Source organism: Pezoporus flaviventris, unplaced genomic scaffold (genome assembly GCF_033815535.1).
Source record: "Pezoporus flaviventris isolate CSIRO_AGI_PZ_B2104156 unplaced genomic scaffold, CSIRO_AGI_Pfla_v1 ptg000021l, whole genome shotgun sequence".
Lineage (NCBI taxonomy): Eukaryota > Metazoa > Chordata > Aves > Psittaciformes > Psittacidae > Pezoporus > Pezoporus flaviventris.
The window spans coordinates 13,051,110-13,074,927 of NW_026892569.1; the positions used below are offsets into that span (position 1 = coordinate 13,051,110).

Sequence of the window (23,818 nt, forward strand, 5' to 3'; positions counted from 1 at the left end):
TAGTCGGGGGCTGTAGTGGTCCCTGCATCGTATCCCACTGCTGCTTCATCTCTGGGGTGCTGGGGAGCCTTGCCCTGCTCTGTCTCAGCACAGAGACACCTCCAGAGGTCCCTCCAAGCTCAGCCATGTGCTGCAGAGCTGCTGCCTGCAGTCCAGGGCCTGAACCCATCTCCATCGACCCCATGGAGCTGGTTCTGCCCAGCACAGGCTATGCTGGGATGGAGGTGGGTAGCGGAGGATGATGTGATTTGCATGGCCATGATGCCATCATGCAGCCCCTCTGCTCACCCCAAGGCTCAGGGGGCTCCCCGTCTGTCCCCCACTGCCTTCTCCTTGTTAGTTATCATCATTGAACCAGTGTGGAACGGGAAGGGTGGAGGTTTCCTTCTTTAAACATCAGAGAGGAGTTGAACAAACGAATCCTCCCAGCTCCATGATCCAGGGCAGTTAAAAGAGCAGCCGCCTGCTCACCCGCGGGAACAGGATCCTGCCTCTCCCCAAAGACCAACACAGCCATGCTGGACTTTGGCAAACACACAATGAGTTTATTACAGCCAGGAAAAAGGGATCGCAGCCTTCCCCCTCAGGACAGCGAAGCTGCACTGTGCAGATTCGTGGCAATAGAGCTCTTTTGTCAACACCAAATGCTGCTTTTGCTGGTAATTACTCAGATTGCAAATCAGATGTGCCTGACCTGGGTGTTTTGGAGCAACTCCTCACCTGAGAGGTTCCTAAAGAACAAGGGCTGTCCACCAGTGGCTTCATCTGCTCAGTGTGAATGTCACATTTTTGGCTCCCATTTGGGACCACTGCCCTTGAGAAGTGCACACTGGAGAATTCCTTGGTTAGCCAAGAGATGTGAGAGGCAAATCATTTCCTGAGTTTTCTGAAACCAAGAATTTTCTGCTTGAAAGGAGAAGAAACGCAATAACTGATGAACCCGAGGTGGTGGGATTTGGGTTTCCTCAGCGAAACTTGTTCCTGTCCAAACAAATCTGAACCTTACTGATATTAACAAGAACAATGAACACTGTTGCTGCCTGGGGAGCTCAGAACCTGAACTCTTGAGACACACAAACCAGCATAGAGACTAAGTGAGAAACAGCAGAGTAAAGCCTCTGGCCACAGAGGGGTTATTACACCTAGCTGGAGAGTTTCAGGCAGGCCTCAGTGCTGAGACTGCTTGAGCTGCTCATCTGTGCTCTGCCTTCTCCTCCCTGGTGAGTGTCTGGGTCATACTATGTAAATATGACTGTATTTGGAGCCTAGGGCACCTCTGCTGGGAGCAGGGAGCAAACTAATACAGATCCCATTGGCTTTCCATGCTAAGGGGGAGTTTCCCCTTGATCCCACGAAGTCCCTTACAACAAAAGTGGGCAATAACACTTCCAAGCATCCAGGCACCTTGTTTCTGATTAAGCAGGTAGCACTTGCAAGGATAAACTGACGGCACTGAGGACCCTGAACAGGCAACAAAACCCTTCAATCAGAATAATCACTGTCAAAAACTAGAGAGCAACAGCCCGTGTTCTGCTGAGGCAGCGCAGCAACAGGATAGGGCTTCTTGGTGCTTCCAGGGCTTTGGAGGCTGAAGCAGCTCATCTGTTTTTCACCCGTGGTGCTACACAGGGAAAAGGTGTTCTCCTGAGGTGAGGAATCCAGGAGGTACCTTTTCACAATGGAAACCTTTTCTCTCTTTTGCATTTCCAAGCTTCTCTTTCTCTTGTCTGCAAGTTGCTGCAGGCTTTTATCGGAGCAGGGCACTGGTGGGAAGTGCTTTGTAAGCCTTGTCTGAGTGCTGAGGACCTGCTGGTTGGGAGCTGAGCTGGAGCTTCCCAAATTGAGAGCAACCTTGTACCTGGGAAAGCCATTTTTTCTGGAGCTCTCCAACTCAATAGTCCCATTTGCCTTCCTTTGCTTCAGCCCAGCCTCAGCACATCGGGAGAGCTCACCTTTTCTCACAGCAGGGCACGTTTTCTTCTTTCCCATTGCTTTATTCCAGGGGATCCTTCCTTGCTTCTGCTTCACTCTGTTCCTTACAGCTGCATTCTCCACCTCATGGTCCATGTTCCAGTTGCTGTCTCTTCTCCCAGGCACATCTTTCCGAAGGTGGGAAGCTTGGGGCGGCCTCTGTCGCGATGGCATCATGGATTGGAACCCTCGAGTGCTTCTCCTGATCGCCTTCCTCAGTGGAGTGGGTAGAGGCACATCCTGTGGTGCAGGACAGTGCTGCTTCTGATGCCCTCCCAAAAAGTGACTGTGAGGGCAGCACATGCAAGGGTGGTTGACACATCTCTGTGATTCCGAACTGTATTTCACCTCCTGCAATGAGGAGTGTTCTCTACACACCTCGGCAGCACTGGGGCTGACGTTCCCTTCTGAGGCTGTGTTTAGGTCATCTATAGATGTGCCATCCCCAGTGACCTGGTTCCTCGTGGGGGAACCTCTGTGCTGCTCCCCCTGTCTCACGCAGGGGAAGTGAAAGGGACCCAAGGGGCTCTGCTCATGCAGAGCACAGAGCTGGCATGGGCCAGGAGAGGTCTGGGAGGAGTTATCAGCCATGGCAGGGCGGGCTTTGGCAATAGAAATGAACGTGTGCAGCTCATCTAAAGTGTTAGGGAGCTTCAGGAAGCCAAGTTCTTCACACAGCTTCAGGTGCTGATCTCTCAGCTGAGCTGGCAGCGACTCCAGACCCTCCTTCAGCAGCTGGACACTGGATTTCACATCTAGAAGTTCTGCATCTTTCTGGGGAAGCAGCAAGCAGACCACAAGCAGTGAGCAGCATGTTAAAACGTGCAAGAAGAGTATTTAAATCAGAAACTTTAAGGTACTGTGTGTCAGTTAGACCCCTTAAATTGGGTAATTGAACCAAAAATCAGCCATTTATATCTACTTGTGTAATGCATGTTCTCAAACTAGATTCAGATTAGATATTAGGAAGTTCTTCCCTGTGAGGGTGCTGAGGCGCTGGCACAGGGTGCCCAGAGAAGCTGTGGCTGCCCCATCCCTGGCGGTGTTCAAGGCCAGGTTGGACACAGGGGCTTGGAGCAACCTGCTCTAGTGGAGAGTGCCCCTGCCCATGGCAGCAGGTTGGAACTGGTTGAGCTTTAAGGTCCCTTCCAACCCAAACCAGTCTGGGATTGTAGGATTCTATGAAACTGTCCCACAGAAGTGAGAGGCTGGGATTGGGGCATACCCCTAACCCGGGGTGTGTCCTCTCTCCCAGGAGCACTGCCTCCTCATGTGCTGGCATGACACATCTTTGCCAAAAGCAATTTGTGCAGCAGGGCCTTTAGAGAAGCCCAACCTGTCCAGGAGCTCTCTGACAGGTCGCTCTTTCACCACTGACACCTACTTGTTCTTTTTTCACCTCTTCTTTCCTCTCTCTGGGGAAGCAGCCAGCTGAAGGGACAAGGCACTGCACCTCTGCGAGATGCTCTCCCCTCACAGGCACGCACTGCACCACCTCCTCCAGTGAAGGCATGTGCCAGCGTGAGGAAGCAGTGCTCCATCATCACCACTTGCCACAACAGGGCACTGTTGGGCTCCCCTCTTTCTCAATCAGGGTTTCATCAGAGCTTACAGCGCTGTCAGCCAGTGCTCGCTTAAGCATCAGTCAGTATCTAGCCTAGAATTAGCATTTTAATGTCTTTCCCCCTTCGTTAGAACAGGAACAGTCTACTTTATAACCCACCATTGGAAGGCAATCTAATGTTCAGTTCATATTTTGTAGAAGTGGGAGAAATCCAGAGCAAAGGCTCAGAAAGAAAGGTTAATTTCTGCACTTACTGCTGCGAGTCTCCTCTCCATCTCCAGCAGCGCCTGCTCCGTTTGGCTTTTGTCTGTCAGAGCTTTCAGCACCAAACCACACTGACTCTGAAAAGCATCTTGCACTAAACAGGGAAATCAATAAAAACCCATATTTGGTCTTTCATTTGTAAATGTGAATAAAGCACTGTCAATACTATCGCTATTTACTCCACGGCTCGGCATGAGATACTTCCCTGTGCTGTGCAACCATAGTGATTTGCCTGCTGAGATCTCTCTGAGCCCCAAGCCATGAACAATAGGGTGGATGTTTAATGCAAAGCACTTGGAATTTATAAGATGGTGAGCACAGGCCAAACCTCATTTACTGAGCTCTATTAATATGGCAGCTGGAGATGAAAGGCTACGTGAAGCTGCTGAACTTCCTCTGCTCAGTGCAAGGATGAGGCTTAGTTGTCTGCCAGCTGTACAAGAGGCACAGCCAGAGGGGGACCCCAGTATAGCTGATGCACCCCAGTATAACCAGTGTTTGGGCAGCTGCAGCTGAAATACTGTAAGGTTGTGAGGGCCATGGCAATGTCCTGTGGAGAGGGTTTCAAACTGGAGCAAGATGCTCTTGTTGAAAAACTGATCAAAAATAGGGATTTGTGCTGTATGATTGGACAATTCCTGCCCCCATGCAGCTGCAGTTCCAGGAACCACTGCTGTGCCTAATACACTCCAGCCAGGAATGTGGTTTACAGCCTGTGTGGGGATGAAAAATCCTTAGCAATCTTACAGAAGTCTTCCTTTAACGTCATAAATTAGGATGGAGAGAAAGAGCTGTTCCCTAAACATTCCTGAGAACAGGCAGGAAGGTGTGTCCAGATGGTGTGGCTGGGGTGGAATGTTGGCACAGAACAGGATCCAAAGCGTTCCTGCTAAAACAAAAGCATTGCCAAGCACACGGGCCGGGATGACTGAAACTCCGGAGTCCTGGACTAGCACTGAGCAGTCAGAGTAAACCCCACATTTCAACAAGTGGCTACAAGAGCTCTGTGATTAATTAGTCCTCTTTCACTACAGACCCAATGTGTTCGATTGACTTTGGTGTTGGTGGAATTGAGAGCTTGAAGCTGTTGCTGCACATGGAGTATATCAGGGCACCTCTTGCCCCAGAGACTTGTGCTCCCAGGCTGCACAGTGCTCAGGATCACTTCTCCTGCCCAGCTATTTTCATTAAGCTTGCAGGGACTTAATTATCTCGGTGAGCTGTGCCCTCTGTCAGGCTCTAGGTGGAACTGGTTAAAGAGCTAAAAACTATTAGGGAGAGGCAGGCAGAAAGGGATTGTACAGGCTTTGCTGCTGTGAGAAAACAGGGGTGTTTTTAAAGGGTACATTTGGGAAGGGAGAAAGAGATCTGAGCAATTATGGGATTATTGGTTTGTTCTCACACTGTGCAGGGTTTTAGAATAGATTTTAAGGGAAAGAGTACTCAAAGGCATGGGGGAAAATGGAATGAAATGGAACAAGGTTTTGTAAAAGGCGGATTGGGCCTGACTAATGTAGTGCATTAGGATGAGATAGGTGATTTCTTAGACAAAGGCAGTGGCCTTGCTGCAGACACAAATAGAGCTTTTCAGTGGAAGCTGTCATGTAATATGAAAATAAAAAAGCTGAGAAAAATTAAGTGATTAAGCCTCAGTTAAAGGGAAAACATCAGCTCTTGGGAAGGGTAGCATGAGAGGACAAGGCAGGTATGGAAGGTGCTCCTTAAGGCCTCCCCATGGGCAAAACCTGCTTAAAATCACCTGGGTGCAAAAACCTGAAGGCATTTAGGTAATTAGAAGGTAATTAGAAGACATGGGCTCAAATGCCAGCACCAGGGGCTGTGCTGAAACAGGGCAGTGTGGTGGGATACAGGCTTTGGCTGGTGGGGAGTGCTGGAAGTCCCTGTACACCTGTAGCTGTCCTCGTGCAAGGTAAGAGATTGAGCATGGACACGTGCAGAGGAGAGCTAGAAGATAATGAAGTGCTTAGTGATAATCTCCTCTTATGAAAGGAGGTTGAAAGTGTATGGCTTATTCAGCCATGCGCAGCAGAGGTGTCTGGTGGTGTGAGGCTGGAGGTGCTGTGCTGTTGTATAGCACAGCTTCTGCTTAAGAGATGCTGCTTTGCTGAGAGGAGATGTATTCTTTGCCTTCATATGAAGCAGTGATGCTTGGGCACAGCATAAGCTGTGAGAAGGAGCCCTCATCCTCACATGCATCGAGTTAAACCACCTCCTAGATGTAGGTTTGGGGGGAATTTCTTCATTTTCTCAGGGTGTCCATCACCACATGGCTTTGCCTTGTTCTCTGTAGGAGTGTGGCTGATTTCTGAGGATTATCTGCACATATTTCAGCAATAAGCTCTCTGCTGTTGCAGGCAATTTTCTTGTATTTGCTCTTGCACTGCCGTTTTTAAGCTTTTAGTCTTTTGCTCTGACAGATTAAGACTTTTTAACAAATCACAGGGGGAAAGCTGTGGCTTGCAGAATGGGTTTGTAGTGGTGGGGAGAATGTTTGAGTGGGCCTTCAAGACCTTTGGTTAGACCTCAGGGCTACTAGGAGCCTGAGAGCAGGGTTTTACCAGCCTTATCCTAGCCTGCAAGCCTTTAAAGGGGAGGAAAACAGCAGGGACTGTAGGAGGAAACTCCTTTCACATCCCTTCATCACCTTCCACTGTGCCACAGTGGGGCTATAGGAAGGCCAGCAGCAGCGAGCTCCCATTAGCTTGCTGCTCTTCTCCATTCACTTAATTTTAGTGTAGGACTATTTTTATAACTTTACTGTTTCCCTCCCCTGTCTGTTCTCCTACAACATGGTATCCTCTGACTAAAAATAACCCTGCATCCACTGGGCTTGTGATCTGCACATAGGTTTGACTCAGCATAGCATGCTGCAGGCAAGTAACTGGCAGCCAGGCTTTTGAATGCGCTTCGTTTGTAGTGTAGGAGTGTTCTGCAGGATAAAACCACTCTCAGCACAGGGGAGGGGCATTCTCTTTCCCTCCCTGGCTTCCATACCATGAGAGTGTTCAGGCTTGTCAAACCCTATTAAAGAAAATAAAAAATGAACATTAGTCTAAGACTTAAAATATAGGGATTGAGGTGACCAAATGAGATCAGATTAAGGAGCCTGTTAGTCAAGTCTCTTGTCTTTGAAAATGATCAAGAACAGCTCCCTCAGAGCAAGTTTCTCCCAAATAAACCCTGCAGCAGATAGTTACTGAATAACTTGATCACTGAGAGAAAGCCTTTACTCCATTAATGGGTGGTTTATGCACAGACTTGTGCCTCTCAAGGTATTTAAACAAAGCAGTCTTTTACACTGTGTTTTGATTTGCTGTAGCATGGTCTTTGGATGCTACTTGTTTCCATTAATAACCTAAGGAATGTGAAATCTGGCATCAGATAAAATGCTGTAGGACCTTGGGATAGGTCTGCCCCCCTGTGCTGCAGAGGGCTCCCCCAAATCAGCATGCATTCCCAGCAGCTGAGAACTCTAGTGAAAGCAGTCAAAGAAGGAGCCAGAGCCTCCCAGCCCAGGAATATTAAATAGCAACTCTTTCTGATGCCTATCTATCATCTGCAGTTCGTCCTAGATTGGCACTGACAGTGCAGAGGCTTTAAATAACACTTTGGAGAGAGGTTGAGTGCAGCAGGGGAATAGGAGGTGGTACAAACCCAGTGAGACGTGAGACAAGACAGCTGTGGGGCTCAGCCTAGTGCTGTGTTTTCTGCCTGGGCAGTAACTGAGCTGTATGCCAGTGAGTGAGACATTTGGGCTGTCACAGCTGCATCCTGTTTGGATCATTGCCAGTCACTGCACGGCTCATTAGCAGCTGCATGGGAAAGGTGTTTCTTTTATGAACTTTAAATCTTGGCTTTTCAATTCATACAGAACTTAAATCCCAGACTGGCTTGGGCTGAAGGGACCTTAAAGCTCCTCCAGTCCCAACCCCTGCCACGGGCAGGGACCCCTTCCACTAGAGCAGCTTGCTCCAAGCCCCTGTGTCCAACCTGGCCTTGAGCACTGCCAGGGATGGGGCAGCCACAGCTTCTCTGGGCACCCTGTGCCAGCACCTCAGCACCCTCACAGGGAAGAGCTTCTGCCTCAGAACTCATCTCAGTCTCCCCTCTGGCAGGTTAAAGCCATTCCCCTTGGCCTGTTCCTGCAGGCTCCTGTCCAAGTTTCTTGTTGGCCCCTTTAGGCACTGGGAGCTGCTCTAAGGTCTGAGGAGTCTTGAAACAAGCCATGTTTGAAAACTGCCCACCAGGTCCTGTATTTCGTCAGAGAATTGCATCAGCTTCTACCTCTGTAAGGGTCATGTTGCACGTTATTGTGTCACCCTTGCTGGCAGGAGCACCAGAGGATTGCCTGTGAAAATGCTGGCTGGGAATATGCTTCTTATTTGCAATGGAGTCAAGGTGGTGTGGAGGACTTGGTTGTTAGGAACTGTCACAGCTGGAACTGCCAGACAGCAGGAGAGCAAAGCTGTTCTGGGAGGGTTGAGTTGTGAAAACTGGGATTTGTATGGAAAAAAATAGAGAAAGTTTTGCTAGAAGTGGGGGTATATAAATAAAATGAGAAAAGCATAACAATCATGAGTTAGGGGACCTGAAACCAGAAGGAAAGAGTGATGATGAGCAGGTAACTCAATCAGGTGGAAGAACTGAGGGCGTGGGGTCTGCTTGCCTCTCCCCATCCCTGTGCACAGCACACCAAGATGTGAGCAAGTAACAGAGCAGCTATGGGAGCTACTTGGGCAAACACTGCCTCATCTGCAGTGTCAGACACAGCTCCATCCACTGTGTGCAAGCACATATGGACAAACACTCCATGGAGAGCACTTTTTATAGCTCTTCCTGCATGCCAGACCAACAGCATTTGGAAATCTGTGCTGAAAAACATTGTCTGTTTTGTTCTTGCCCACTGGCTCTGAAGGCTGCCAAATGTCTTGCTCCCCACTGCTATAACTGCAGCCTGCCATACTCTATAAGCTTTTAATGAAGAAGGGATTGATTTCAAGTTCCACCTTTCTTTGTTTTGCAGATCTGTTTCATGGTCCTGGTGTGCTACTTCTTGCCTTGAAAAGAGCTTCTTCATTTTCTGCATTCCTCTCCTACATGTGAAGTCTTCTGCTGCCAATGATTTACTGTGTCTCTCCCATGTCACCCACATCCCAAGGTACTGTATCATCAGCCACTGTCATTCCGTGCTTTATCAGCTCTGAATGTAGCACATTATCACCTGAGTTTAGGAAGGGAATTGCCTCAGTTGGGATCTTTTCAAGGCACTAGGGCAGGTATTTATTTAGTGGGAGCTTAATTACCCATTGCTGTGATAGAGTCAAATGGCAGCATTTATCAGCAATTAAGCAGTGACAGATGAACCTCCCCTAAATATAAAAAGAACAACATTGTGGAGCATGTGATGATTTTCATTATAGATTCAACATTCTGCAGCATGATACATTGCAGAAAGAGCCAATTTTTCTTTTCAATTGCTTTGAAAATCTAGCAGCAGGCACCTCGGGGAGGCTTCTCATTTCATTCAAGGCACATTTATTTAAAATGAGTATGGAGAAGAAACAGGACAGCTGAGTAAATGGTATGGAATGAAAAGGGGGAATTGTGAACAACAGATTTGATTTTCAGTGCCATGACAACAATTTCTGTGTACAAGGTGTATGAAATCAGGCAAAGTCCTGTCAGAGAGTGGGTGAGTTGAGGTGCTGAAGGAATTGGGAGATGGGCAAATGCATAATGGGAAGCTTGGGCTGGCCAAAGCAGACGGATTCTTGCTTACATTAAGGTCTTGTTGAGAGCACTTGCCAAGCACAGCAAGGGAGTGTTCTCGGTATAACAGGATTGGATTTCATATTTCAGACTATCACAACCTCCAGCAGAATGAACCAGGCTCCACTCTTTCTGCCTGAGAGGACTGTGCTGACTTAAAGGGTATCTGTCAAAGCTGTGCTTCGTGGAAGCTGCGTTTGACCACCCAGTAAATATTACAATGCTTTTGTGAAGGTCTGCTACCTTGATCTCACAAGGTAAAGCATGCGCTGAAGGGTTCTTCCTCTTGCACAGAGGACAAGCACTGAGCAATGTCCTGACAGGGTGTTGATAAAAAATCACACCAGCATTAAAGATTAATGCCCTCTCAAAGGCTCGGGCATAAGCCAAATTAGAAACAATTCCTCTGAAGCCCTTTCCCTCAGCAAAGACTGCTGTGACAAGCCTCTTCAGAGACAGGGCTGTTCTAAAGTGGTTTACACTGCTGGCTTTATGGGGAGATCACCTTTCTGTCATGGCAATAGCATGCTTCACTATCTGCTTCTTGAGAAATGAGCAGTACTAGTTTTGTTCATATCTAAAATATGACCACTTCAAGCCACAGAGAGGAGCAATGGAAGGCTTCAAACTAACACATGAAAATCTGAGAAATCCTGAAAAACTGAAACTGGATACTTGGGATATAAATATCCAAGTTATTTTTACTGTGTTTTCCACTAGAGCTCCACATAGTCTAAAAATGATGATACTCCAGGCAGAACATGAAAACACGGAAGTGCATTTATCTGTGCATGGTATCTAACCACGAAACACCTAAGTTCCTTGACACAAGAGAGCAGAGAAAAGGAAAATATAGCAGAGCAAGAATAGAAAACCAGACAAGTCCATGCGATGGATAAGACTCATTTGCTCTTCTCCCTTGGGAAGAGCAGCTGTGAGTGACATGACCTGCCTAGTTTACCCCCTCTTGGAGACAACACGCTGACATTCAGCAGTTTGACTGTGCCCTCTGCTGTTAACAGAAATACAGAAAGGACTTGCGTGTCTTGGAGACGGTTTCTAAGTGAGCCAAAATGGATTTGTTTCTTGAATCAAATGTTTCTCCAAACTGGTCCAAGCATCCTTGCAGCTGCAAAAACAAAGGTAAAGGGAAGAAAATTAATACATTGCCCTTTTTTGGTGTCAAAACCACAACCCCAAAAGCCTCAGAATAACAACTGCAACTCATGGAATGGAACTCCCTGAAAAAAGTGATTTATCTGTTCAGCTTTGGTTGCAACCCCAAAGGAGATCTGGAATGGCTTATGAAATGTTGCAGACCTCTTAAGAGGTTGCAAACTAGAGATACTGATCTATAAAATAGCACTAATAATTACATTGAACAATTATAAATATGTTAGGGGGAAGACCTTTACCTTCACACAGTAAGGCCACATTGACTTATTCCCAAGAGTAGACTGTTTTCTTCAGGCAGAAGGAAACAAGAACTAGTATCTGCAGACATTGCAGCCATCACAGCCTGCTCTTGCTCCTGAGACCCAGAGAAATCCTACTGCTGACTTTGAGGCAAGGCCCTAAAGACCTTGACCCTATGGACAAGCCACAGAGACAATGGTCTATATAAAAACCCTGACAGCCATTGGTTTAAAGTATTTGAGTGCTCAAGACAAATAGTGTAATAATGGAACTAGCACAGTAAATGAGAGAAGGTGAATGTTCTGTAGCATTTCTAGCTCATTATTCTGCAGTCTGAATTTGAATTAACTTACCCCTTGAAGCTTGTCTTTGATACTGGAAATAAAGGTGCTTAAAACCTCACTAAAATGCAAAAAAAAAAAAAGGAAAAAACAAAACCAAATATAAATCAGACATGTATGTTACTGAAGTAGACAGAAATTGAGAAGATCACAGTAAACATGAGGCATGAAACACTGCAAGGCATAGTGTAGTGCATAATATAAGCACAGAAACATGCTTACTTTGGGGGGGCGGACGGGGATGGACACTGTTTGAAGTCACCTTATTTGTTTTAGGAAAGCATGGGTTCTGATGTGTAGAGTAAGAAAAAACCCCTCTATATACCATGTATGTTTATGTCATGTACATGGAGTTGGGTTTTTAACTCTTTCATTTTTGGCCTAGCATTTGTGCCTCTCTCAAGAGTTTTAGTTGGCATTTCCACAACTGTCCCTTAGGTGCTGGGGTGTCACCACAGCTCTGTCTGCTCTGGAAGGACACAACCTTGGCGAAGGTGACATGCCAATTGCTGGGATACATGGATGTTGTACTTGAATTAAATATCTGTGGGAAAAGCATGGGAAAAGCTTCAGTATCAACAAAGCCCAAGCCAGGAAGAGCAAATACTGCAAATCCTTTTCTCCTGTGGTCTCTGTTATCCATCCTTTTAAGTTGAGTGAGCCTGTGTTCATGATTAACCCACCAAACCAAATCCTAAGCAAAGTGATAACATATTTCCTCTCGGAAGAGCCAGGTAATTTAAAATCAGTCCTTTAGTGATCCAAATTGCAACAAGAAAAAGGTGGAGGCCAGGTAGAGTCTAGTTATAAGAATTAGGAGGGCTTTCTGAAAGCTTCTTAGCCTTATGGAAAGGAAGATATTAATTTGATTAGTCAAACTTGCAGGTGATACAAATTGATAAACTGGGAGAGAATCTGGAGCGTAGGAAGGAGCATAATTAATTTAAAGAAGATATAAAGGATAATTAAGAGTTCTGCCTAAACAATAAAAACTATTGGTTCATTTCTCCTAATTCATTTACAAAAATCCTCCTCTTCTCCAATAGGCACTACAGAATCAACTTCACCTTGTCAGAAACAGTGCCCATTGCAAAAGAGCAAAGGATACATAGCCGGATTTGATCACAGGTTTTAATAACAATGCATTTCACTTCGGATATTACATTAGAAAATGTACAGTGCTAAGAATTATTTATAGGTGCACTGGGAAGTTTGCCATCTTTCATTTCTGAGCTTCAAACGGTTTGCTTGTTCCTTAAGGTCCTTCTGGGCCTACTTGACCGTTTCATTCTTAACATCTGACAAAGAGCAGAGGCAAACCACAGGGGGCACGTTCCACTTGCCTGTTACCAAACCACAGGATATAAAAATCTTGTTTACAAGTGAAATTCTAGAGATATGTGCTGATTTTAAAAGGGATAATCATTTCATCTTCCCCTGCACACAAGTATGCTTGGCTATCTCCACTTTTGGCCTGAATGCAAAGGCTGTGCTCAGAGCCCCTTCAATCAGTCCCAACACAGTGTATCATTTGAGAAATATGGGTTTTCACAGAGAATCAATAGCGAAAATCCCCTGCTGATGAGATAAAGAAGGACAAAGGTGAAGTCAGGTTAGAGTTGTGTTGTTCGTTGTGGTTTATGGCTGAGCGCGTTACATAAATCACATTGGAAATAAACCCGATTTTCTTATCCTGTGGCTCTTTCCAATCAGAGATTGTTTAAAACCTGAAAAGATACATTTCTTGGAGAAATATGCAGCTCTGTCATGTATGACTTTGAAGAGGGGAAGAAGGAGCTGCAGGGAGTGCTAACCACCAGCACAGAAAGGATTTCCAATGGATGCTTTACATACCGATCATATTTGTCCTTTATTTTGTTCTTATTCACTTCAAAACTTTCCAAGATATTTTTCACTCTTCCCGCACCAAAATGAAGTGGAGCTTTTTCTTTTATCTCTTCATCAAATAACTGTGGTTTCATCTGGTATTTGGTGAAAATACTGGGCTCGCTCTGTTGCACAAAAGGAAGAAAAACTGTTGGAGTATAAAAATAACCAGAACATTCATTAGGGGAAAAAAAAAACCCACAAACATTTGTTTCTCGAGTGCTTTGCATACAGGTCACAGTGATTGGATGTGACAGATTAGATTGGACGAGATGATTAAGAATTTCATGAGATTATGCCTCACTTAGCATGCCTGGTTAGATCAACTCCCTGTGGAACTGAGATGAAGCCCAAATGTCTCCAGACTCAGGCTTTTCTCTCATTTTGGGCATTTTCAGTTGGTTACAATCATGAGGTGTGCAGATTTTCACTCTCTGTATGATCAATACAGAGACTATAAATGAATCCCAGTGTTTGGAGGCAGGAGCAACTCCTTGGTTGCTCCAAGCCCCATCCAACCTGGCCTTGAACACTGCCAGGGATGGGGCAGCCACAGCTTCTCTGGGTACCCTGTGCCAGTGCCTTAGCACCCTCACAGGGAAGAGCTTCTGCCTAAGATCTAATCTAAATAGATAGATATATAGACAACGTAAGTACCAAGTTATCTGACAAGACTAGAACTAGTTACCAGTTGGTTTTAGCATTTTCCATTGACTTTGAATGGAGGCTGTGTGCCTGCATGGGACTGAAGGAGGGTGAGACTCACATCTTGGGAGTTGTGCTGTCCCGGCTGTGTGCCCAGCTCCAGCAGAGCGGCTGCTGGCTGCACATTCTCTGGGCAGAACTGGGAGCCAAAGAGCAGCTGAGAGTCACTCAAACTCGAGTAGTCACTGGGAGCGCTGCTCCGGATGGAAAACTTATTTGACCTGCAATGGGGCAGAGTGGGTTGTGAATGGGTATTGAGCAATTCAAAAGCCAAACAGAATTCCCTGCACAACCTGCAGGAGCCATTCAAGCATGACCCACACCAACGTGTCCATTTTCACTCTACTGTTCCTCTAACTGTTAAATAATGTTTAACAGCATGTGGTTTTGTTACTCAAAGCCAACAGGTTTATCTTAAACTGGGTACAAACACAGTGTGCGAGCTCTGCAGTCACCTTGCAGGTTTAAAGTGTTTCCCCAGCATGTCCTACAGGCAGAAGACCAAACCCAGGACTGACCAGTTCATCCTACCTGCTCTGCTGGTCAGTGTTAATTTAAGGCACACTGTGGGGTTTGCCCCCAGCAAGTGCCAGGTTACTCTCTTGTCACCATCTGGATAATAATTCTTGTTGTAGTTCATGCTGCTTGGTGGATTTGGAAGGCAGTTCCAACTGAGTAAACCTTTCTGACTGACAGTTGATGTTTCTTGGGCATATATTCTCTAGATGCCTAGAGTCTGATATGCTGGAACAACAAATAAATGGGTAGCATATGGCTGGACAAATTGATCTGGATTGTCAGAAATATTTCAGATGTAATTATGTACTACTCAGAAGTTCTTTGTTTTCCCCTGAAGGCCTCCCAGATGAACCTTTTCCAGCCAGCCTTGACTTTGTGCTGTGTTGCTCTGATTCTACTTCTCTTCAGAGACACAGCTTCTACTGCTTTATGGACTAGGCTCATGGCACAGGACCAGCTTCCCTTAGACAAGGGTTTCCCTATGCAGCTGCACCATTTCTTCTCATTGTGTCAGGGGCTGGTTTTGGTTCTTTGCTAGCAAAGATACAGACTCTTTTCATTCTTCACATGATTGCTGTTCCATTGCTCCACATCTGCGAGGTCTGATGGGGTGCTAGGTCCAAATGTTAGAAAAGCTGGACCAGGTTTATACTCTCAGTTCTTGCTGGGTTTTAAGCTATCAAAATGGAGAGGTGTGTTGCTGCCTTTGGAATTACAGGACAGTATCAATGAAAAGACTCTTACACAGGGTTTTCTTTCCATATCACTTCATAGAAGTAAAGAAGGAACAGGAGACTAATTCAGGCGTCTAACAAAAGATGATCACCACAACGGTTATTAGCAGTGACATGTCCCGTTAATCCCCGGTTTTGGAAGGAGCCCAAACATCACATACACAACAGGGCAGGGATTTAGTAGCAGTACTTGAACTGCTCAGTTTCCCTCTTTATTATTTAATGGTGCCAGTGACAATATCGTATTAAAACTTTTGGCTTTAAGCTCAGTGAGTTCACTGAGCCGCAGGCAAAAATAGATGAGGTATGTATGGGCCTCTGGAGCCTTAAAAAGCCTGAGAAATCTATCTGAATTCAAAGCTTCTCCCTTGATCTGTCTCTGGACCCAAATCTATTAAGAAAAGAATCTGAACACAACTTTCACCATCTCAGATCAGCTTTGTGAAAAACCCCCAAACTTCTTAATCCCCAGGCAGTACCAGGATTAAGAGCACACGGGCTGCTGTGTCTCTGCATAGGCAGAACCTCTGCTTGCATTGTATCACATCTCCTGCACCAGTTTTCTAAATCCTCCTGTCTTCCCAATGAAAAAAGCTTCCTCTTAGTTTAAGGAAGGTTTTATAATCCTTAAGTGCTCCACTGCCTTGTCAAACTGCCTTTGAAAGTGTTTGGCATGACATCCTGCAACCTGCTCATTTTCTGGGTTCCTTCACATTACTTAATGCCTCAAGTACAGGAATCCTGTAACAAAGAGTTTTGTGATGGGTATTTTGAGGAGAATTGAGCTGAGAGGACTTTAGGAGGCAAGTGACTGCACAGGCTCACTCTGCACTGACCCTAGGACCAAAGGTGGCTATTGGCTGCTCTACAGCCTCTGTTTTCTGTCTTAAATCCAACTATTTGCTGGTTGATTTAGAGACTAAATTTCCACTTCTGGAATTTAGGAGGAGAGATGAAAGAGATGTCTCTTTTGAATACACTCATTCCCCTGAGCAATGGATTTCTTTCTCCCTTGCTTCATTAACAATTCATTTACTAACAAGACCATCTAAGCCTGGTCAAGGTGTGGCCCTGGTGTATCTCCCTATTCCTGATGGTGAGGTCAGACAAGTGTGATCAGGTCTGTGACCAGATCCATGTTCCACAGCTCTTCTCACCACCTGACCATTCCCTTCAGGATGCCTGAGCTGCAGGGATGCACGCACCATCCTAAATATAAACCAGGAGGAAACATCCTAGATATATAATCCCAGTTAGAAGTCCCTCCTAGGTGATGCAATAGTTTACTTCAGGAGAACTTCTAGCTTTCTGCTAGCATAAGACATTCCCCAACTCCTTCATGCATTTTGTGCCCATAATGTTTCTGTATATGTATCTCCAAATTAGACACATAAGGCAAGTTATTGTCAGCCCCAAGAAATACTAAATCATCCTCTGCTGACTGGTGGAATGGTTTCTTTTTCCCACCTAACTTCATGCAAGGTACTGGAATATTGGCAACCTCAAAGCTTTCTGTAACATGAGTGCGATCTAAAAGCTGTGTAGCCCCCTGCGTATGTGGGGAGTCAGCTGGTTCTGTGAAGACTCAGTTTCCCTGTTGCCAGCAGGAATCTCCCCTCCACAGGAGAAGTTTGATCTTTTGGGAGCTTCTTTCATTCCTCCTAAGTTCTGATTGTCACTTCCATATATTTTAGCACAACCATAACCAAATATTCACCTTTCCTTCGGGGTTCTGCCTTGCCCCCAACCAGCTGTCAGATACAACCCAAGAGAAACACAGCATGAGATAAAAACACCTTCTTCTTGTGTTTCCTACATACTTCTAGGGGCATCAAACAAGCTAAAAATGCATGAGGGCTTATCAGTCTTCTCTGTTCTTTGGATCCATCCTCATTTGCCAACAGTAAGGTTGAAGAATCATTTGGAAAAGCAAAGTGAGCCTTCTCCAGTTTGCAAAATAACATCTATTGGCAGTGCTGTCATGAGGGATTTTGTTTGGTTCTGTCATTCCCACTGAACCTGTGCCAGCATCCCTCTCCTTCCCCAGCACTGTGGGTGAAGCTCACTTGCACCTTCCTAACACATTTCTTTACAGTGCAGTGAAGTCTCTTTCCCAAAGAAGGGATCTTTTTCTCCTCGTAGTAATCTTGAGCTACTCAAGATTCTAAATCAGTGCTATAAAGTTCCTGTTCTGATTCCCCTCCAGGAAATTTCCCAGCTCTTTCTGCTCTCCTCATGGAGTGACCAGGGCTGCAGCACAACAAATCCAATTGAAATTCTGGGAGCTGCTGTTCACCTGCTTTTCCTCCTGGATTTAATCTGTATCTATAGGAACTGGCTCTGGCTCTGCTGTGCTGTTCTCGTCATCACTACTTGCTGCCTGCCAATGTGTTCAGCAAATGGAGCTTTAGGTACAGAGGAGCTTCAGCATCATGGGGCCTGGAGCACCTTAAATCAAGGAGGTTTAGCTTCCAGCCATTTGCCACCCCTTCACTGGGAACAGCCGCAACATAAAATTGTTATTCTGCTTCCTGCCCTCTGGAACTGCATGACCTGCTTGCTGCAGATCATGTGCACTGTATCCTGAAAGGAATGTCTACATACAGATCTTGGCACTGACCCTAATACATGAACCACAAGGAAATCCCTCTCAGTTACTCAGCTCAAACACTGCCTCCAGTTTCCAGATTTCAGGCTTAAAGCTCTTCTGGTCTTGTTTTAATTCCTCAAGGTCATTTTCTATGTTCTATCAGCCATTCCATTATTCATTTGGCTGTGATTCAACACTGCCCAGACATTCCTCACCTTGGAAACTGTGTTAGCCTTATGACAAGAGATGCTTGCCTGTTGCAATGACTTACAGAGACTTTTCCTTAGGAGGAGATTGAGATTTCCATGGAGCAGTCCTGTTTACTTATGCATAATGTATCCCTGACCATATTAAGAGTTAGGCATCGAGAGAAAGAGGGGTTTCTTTGCTTTCCCCCAGCCTCAAGCTGTCCTCCATAGCCCTGGTTTCTCTTTCTTCCAGGGCTCAGGATTTTTACAGCTGCTCTCCTGGTCTTTTTCCTGGCTGTCTCCATTTTCCGCTTATTCTGGGGCCATAAGGCAATTTCAGAACACATGGCCCTGCTATGTGGGGTGGAATTTCATGGGATAATGGATTGCATGAGGTTGTTGTATTTGGAAGTTTTTTCTCAGCAGCAGAAATAAGCCATAGGTGGTAGTAGCAGCCCATGTAGGCCTTAACTTACAGCACCCCTTTTGAATGCCTCTAATATTTTCATCATATATTGGCCTTACACACACTTTGGCAGGCTTCCGTTGGAAGTTGATGTATTAGTAGCTTTTATGCCTTTAGCAAATTGCTGTATCTCTCATGGGACAAGAAAATTCTCATAACTCCCATTCCAGATAATAATGTATCAGTTTCTTTTTTCCTATTTTTCATTGTCTTTCAGTGCCTGGAGGTTGCCTTCTCGTTTCCAGTAGTCTCCTTTACCATGCCTGTCTGCTACTGGTCCTTCTCATGTCTGATCTGATAGCTGGTACATTCTGACCTGCAACATGAAGTCTAAATAACTTCTAGGTCTTGAGCAAGTATTTAACCCTTTTGGCTCTTCAGTTCAATTTCTTTCTAGTGAGCTTCCTTATCACTACATCAGTGGGTTTTAAAACTAAACAGCAGTGGGTTGTTTGGCTTCTGTTGCTCCTGCAGAGATGTTGACTCCAGTTCTTACTGTCACTCATGGTAGCACTACAACAGCAATACCCTGAAGGCAGGTCTTGTGCTCAGCTCAGGGTCAAGGCCAGACGTGTCCCTTCCCCTGGGAGTGCCTGGCAGGTATTTATGGAGTGTGAAAAAGTTCTTTCCTCATCACACCCTGCTGGTGCTTATCCAGTTGGTAAAAGGCTGATTGAAGCATCTCTGCAGTTGCAGCTGCTGTTCTCACGTCCTCTTTCTTTCCTGCCCTCCTGGCTGGGCAGGCAGCAGCGCTGCTCCAATGCCACACATTCCCTGTTGAAATCTGGCATTTCAGACCACAAAAACTGTGCCTTTGTTGAGATGTTCAAATTGAGTGTAAGCTTTCTCCACTGTGCAGTTGTCATTCTATCTGTGTGCCCCTCTCCCACCTTCTTAAATGGTTGGCATCCTGATGTTAGTGTCCAGCTAGATAACCTTCCCTCTGCTGCATCTCTAGGACCAATATTAAATCAATATTCATACCTAAAACCAGGTAAAACAAAGACTTCTTTTCCCCCACCCTATTTCTCAGGCTGCTAGTGGTTACAGAGCAGCACATGTGTGTCTGACAGATAACAAATAAACCCCAGAGCAGTCTGTGGCTTGTGCAGAGCCACTGCATGAGGGTGCAGCATCACTGGAGCTCTGCATTTCCTAGGGACCGGGTAGCAGCTGCTCTCAGATGTAACACCCTGACTCAAGCTTGCACAGAGCTCACAGCGTGATTCATACCCTACCTGGATTATACACTGATTTTATGTTTCATCCTTAAAGCTCCATCAAAGACAGTATTCTGGGGATTATACAGCATACCCTGCTGTGATGGGAAAGGGTTTCAGCAACAGAAACAGAGCCAGGGAAACATAATCAACACCTTTTCCCTCCATTTCAAACACACACAAACATGTGCTCCTATGAGTAATAATTTTTGCCTTTCTAACAAGCCAATTCTCCTCCCGAGAACCTTTTCCCCCTTTTTAGCTCCTCTAAAACCCCAGCTGCATTTTCAGGGACATTTTCTGCCCTACTCGAGCCTTTTGAAGTCACTTGCAAAAAGGGATCCCTGTCCAAACAGGCACCTGTGTGTCTTAGACTCGTTTCTTTTCCTATTGCGTGACTACATAGAATGACTTATATAGTTAATAGAAACATATATATAAAAATATGTAATATTCCATGTTATTATGTATAATAATATGTATTTTTATCTATTCTCTGAATCCCCCTGCTCACTCTCTGACCAGAAAGAAAGCCACAAGTTCTCAAACTTACTGAAAACACAATTAAAAGAGAAAAGAAATCTGCAGGTAGCAAGAGGACAATAGAATTGCTCAATGCATATTTATAAAGACAAACCCACGACAGATATAAACATGTTTTTCCCTACATTGCTTCCCCTTTGGCCCCCACAGCTGTGCAAATTCGATTAATTCATATATATATATATTTATAATGGGCCAGGAAACCACAATTATGTTTTCATTATCATCCATCATTGCGGTAACGCCGGCCCAAGGAGACGGTGTGACTGAAACTGTGAATTTGAGCAGCATTTAGTTACGTCAGTGAGTTATTTAACTAACAGAGGCTCGGAGGAGCAAATCCATCAGTGAGCTTCAAACCAGGGATGGATCTTGCTGTCTATTTAGCTGTGTGATGCAAAGGGTGATGCTCTGCTGTAGAACATAGAACAATGTCCGCCTTACGCACTTGCTCCCCAGATGTTTACATCCACATAATACTCGTCGTTTCACTCTGTGTTGTATTTGCAGGGGGTTCTGGCTGCTCCATGGGCTCCAGCTGGGTAAAAACCACCCCTTGAGCCATGTGTGTGAATGCAGGATGTGGAATAATGTGGGAGTTACGTAACGTGGAGCAGTATTGCAGATCACTGTTTGCTTTATCTGCACAGGCAGATGGAGATGGAGCAGTTCAGTTGTCTCATTAGAGATCGGACTAATGGGACTACCCTGTAGAACCCAGGGAGCAGCTTTCATAAATCCGGCAGTGGTGGATCTATGGCAGGATGGGAGCAAGGCAGGCACATGCAGGGTCATGGATTACACTAATTAACCACCATTAACTGGTAATCAACCACAGATCAGTTTAGATGTGCTTCACCTGGTCACTTTCAACCCAGGGTGTTTATATACATTATATATATACATCTCTCCTCCCCAGGGTGCAGCTTACAGCCATGCTGGGGTTTAGATTCACAGTGATGGTGAATCTATGGCAGGCTGGGAGCAAGGCGTGACACACACAGGGTCATGGAGTAGGCTGATTACCCACCATTAACAATACATCAATTCTTACCTGCTTCACCCCATTGCTATCAGACGCACCGGGTGTTTACATACATTATACATACATCTGTCCCCCCTCCATGGCTCACCCGGTGGCTGTCGGTGTGCTCAGCATTTCCTTGATGTTCCAGACGTTCGGATTCATGTTCTCCCCACAGCCGACACCCTCGCTGCAAGCTCCTGGCCCTCACCTCTGCTCCCGCCTCTCCTACCGCATGGTGGGCACGCAGCCACACTGCCCTGCAGCAAGGAGCGGGAAAGGGATGGATAAGGATGGATAAAGATGGATAAAGCCCTGTGTGGGAGGAGAATCCCCTTGTGCCCCCACACTGTGGGGAGAGCCGGGAGGGCCCAGCCCTGCAGGCCCAGCCGACATGGCAGCCCCAGGGCTGGGCCTGGTGCCTCTGCATGGGCCCAGGGTGAAGATCCCAGGCTGGGGTCCATGGATCTCACCCCGGGGCTGTGGATCCAGCTTATTCCCAGCTCTGATCTCTCCCCAGGTCACTCATGGCAGGCACACAGCCAGACCCTTCCCTCTGCTTGGCAGCAGTGCTCCAGGCTCACGGGGACATCGCTGGGCAAGGGGAGGAAGAGGAGGAGCGGAGCCTGATGCACTGAGGTACGCTCCCATGGGAGCATGGAATGGTTTGGGTTGGGAGGGACCTTAAAGCTCCTCCAGCTCCAACCCCTGCCACGGGCAGGGACCCCTTCCACTGGAGCAGCTTGCTCCGAGCCCCTGTGTCCAACCTGGCCTTGAACACTGCCAGGGATGGGGCAGCCACAGCTTCTCTGGGCATCCTGTGCCAGCGCCTCAGCACCCTCACAGGGAAGAGCTTCTGCCTAAGAGCTCATCTCAGTCTCCCCTCTGGCAGGTTAAAGCCATTCCCCTTGGCCTGTCCCTACAGGCCCTTGTCCAAAGCCCCTCTCCAGGTTTCCTGTAACCCCTTTAGGTACTTCAGCCTGGTGGCCATGGAGCTCATTTACTTCACATCCAGAGGCTTGTGTGGTCTCTCATGTAAGCACCTCTTAGAGAGACAGAATGATTTAATTTCATCCATTAGAAGTATGACAGAAATAACCCATCCTCTAAACACTCTGTGGAGAAAGTTTCTCAAATATGGAATCTTTCCCTTGTGCTCTTGTATCCTACATCTTCAGGAATGGAAAACGGGCATGTTTACTTGCCTGCTTTTTTAATCCTTTAGTTCAAAACAATCCCAAAACTAGATGAAATGCTTGGTTGCTGGTTCTAATACAGCACCTTATGAAGTAGAGTATATAGAAATAATGTTGATATAAATTCATGGGTAGATTGAAGGACTACTCACATTCCCCTTTATGCTCCTTTGGCTTTAGTATTAAAGGGAGCCTGGAGCTCAGAGGTGACAAAATAATGGCTTTCTTGATGTAGGTATCTGGTTTCCCCGTCAAATCCTGCAGGAATAAAGCTTTTACCACCAAAAAAATCAAATCATTCTGGACCTTTACCCATAACAAACTTCTCAGAGTGACTTGGCTGCATTGGTTTTGCTTGTCGCTGCAGCGCGAAGGCTGCTATAAAGAGCTGGGATTTATCCCAGCGGCTTGTTAACTCTCAGCTGCACGACGCACCTCTAACAGGTTGGTTTGTTAAGACCGGAGCAGGGAATCACAGCCTGGATCTTGTCTCTGCTTCAGGGAATGGATAACGGCCAGGTTGTCCAAGGCAGCCGTGGGCTGGAAGGCGAATGCGCCCCCAGGGAGCTGTGCTGATGGGAACATTGATGTTTATTGTGCTTCTTGAGTAAACAGACCCTTGTTCTGCTCCTGAACTGCTGCCGGTGCTGCTGCCAAGGCTCTTGCTGTGCACCCAGGACCTATAGAGCACTGCATCGTAAATGGCTGTTTGCCACCATTTTATTGCTCCTAATTGGAAAGTTGGCCCAGAACTCCCTTCAGAAGAGACCGTAGTGCCCTGTGGCTGTTTACAGTACTTCCACTGCCCTTAGAAAAGGATTTGCTGGTGCTTTGCACACCAGCGATAAGGCTCAGCACCTTATTTTAGGCTATTACACCGAGCTATTCCTATTTCTGGTGTGGCAGGAGCTTCCTGGTTTGTGGAGTATGATAAATGAGGTTTGTGTAGTTCTGCTGACAATGGAAAGACATTCCTATGAGGAAACACATTGGTTTAATTATAGGTCTGACAGCTACCTCCAGTGCCAGTCCCCCCATCCATAACACGCTCCGGGGAGATTAGCCATGTTGCCAGGCTCTGGCTCGTGGCTCTCCTTATATCTGAAGTAACAGACTGTGCTGCTACTGCTAGGGAGTGTGGCCAGATACCTGAAGCCTTTCATTTAGGAAGAATTAGCAGAAGCTGCCAAGAGATAGGCAGCAATATATGGGCTGTGCTCCTCAATTCTTTTTCTCTTTGTAATGCATTTCATTAGAAATTCACAGGAGCAATTCAGTTAATAACGTGTCAGTGTCCAAGGGTGGTCAGAAACATCATTTCTTTGCCTGAAGATTGCTCCATCCATCCCAAGATGTCCTTGGCCATGATCCTGGTTGCTCTTTTCCCCTCATTTGGATGG

The 23,818-nt window shown here is 46.1% G+C and overlaps 1 protein-coding gene and 1 long non-coding RNA gene across 2 annotated transcripts; one reads left to right on the top strand and one right to left on the bottom strand.

Moving 5' to 3' along the window:
* Positions 1-1,387: 1,387 nt before the first annotated feature.
* Positions 1,388-22,487, bottom strand: IHO1 (interactor of HORMAD1 1). Its single transcript, XM_061456151.1, has 7 exons — positions 21,332-22,487; positions 14,000-14,159; positions 13,201-13,358; positions 11,359-11,407; positions 10,631-10,718; positions 3,790-3,893; positions 1,388-2,745 (listed from the first exon to the last, which is right to left on the bottom strand). The coding sequence occupies exons 1-7, from the start codon at positions 21,385-21,387 to the stop codon at positions 1,483-1,485; spliced, it is 1,878 nt and encodes a 625-aa protein (XP_061312135.1). The 5' UTR covers positions 21,388-22,487; the 3' UTR covers positions 1,388-1,482.
* LOC133270682 (uncharacterized) lies at positions 5,670-9,210 on the top strand. The gene is made up of 2 exons (XR_009743868.1): positions 5,670-5,729; positions 8,844-9,210. It is a non-coding gene; the product is annotated as an uncharacterized LOC133270682 (long non-coding RNA).
* Positions 22,488-23,818: the final 1,331 nt, after the last annotated feature.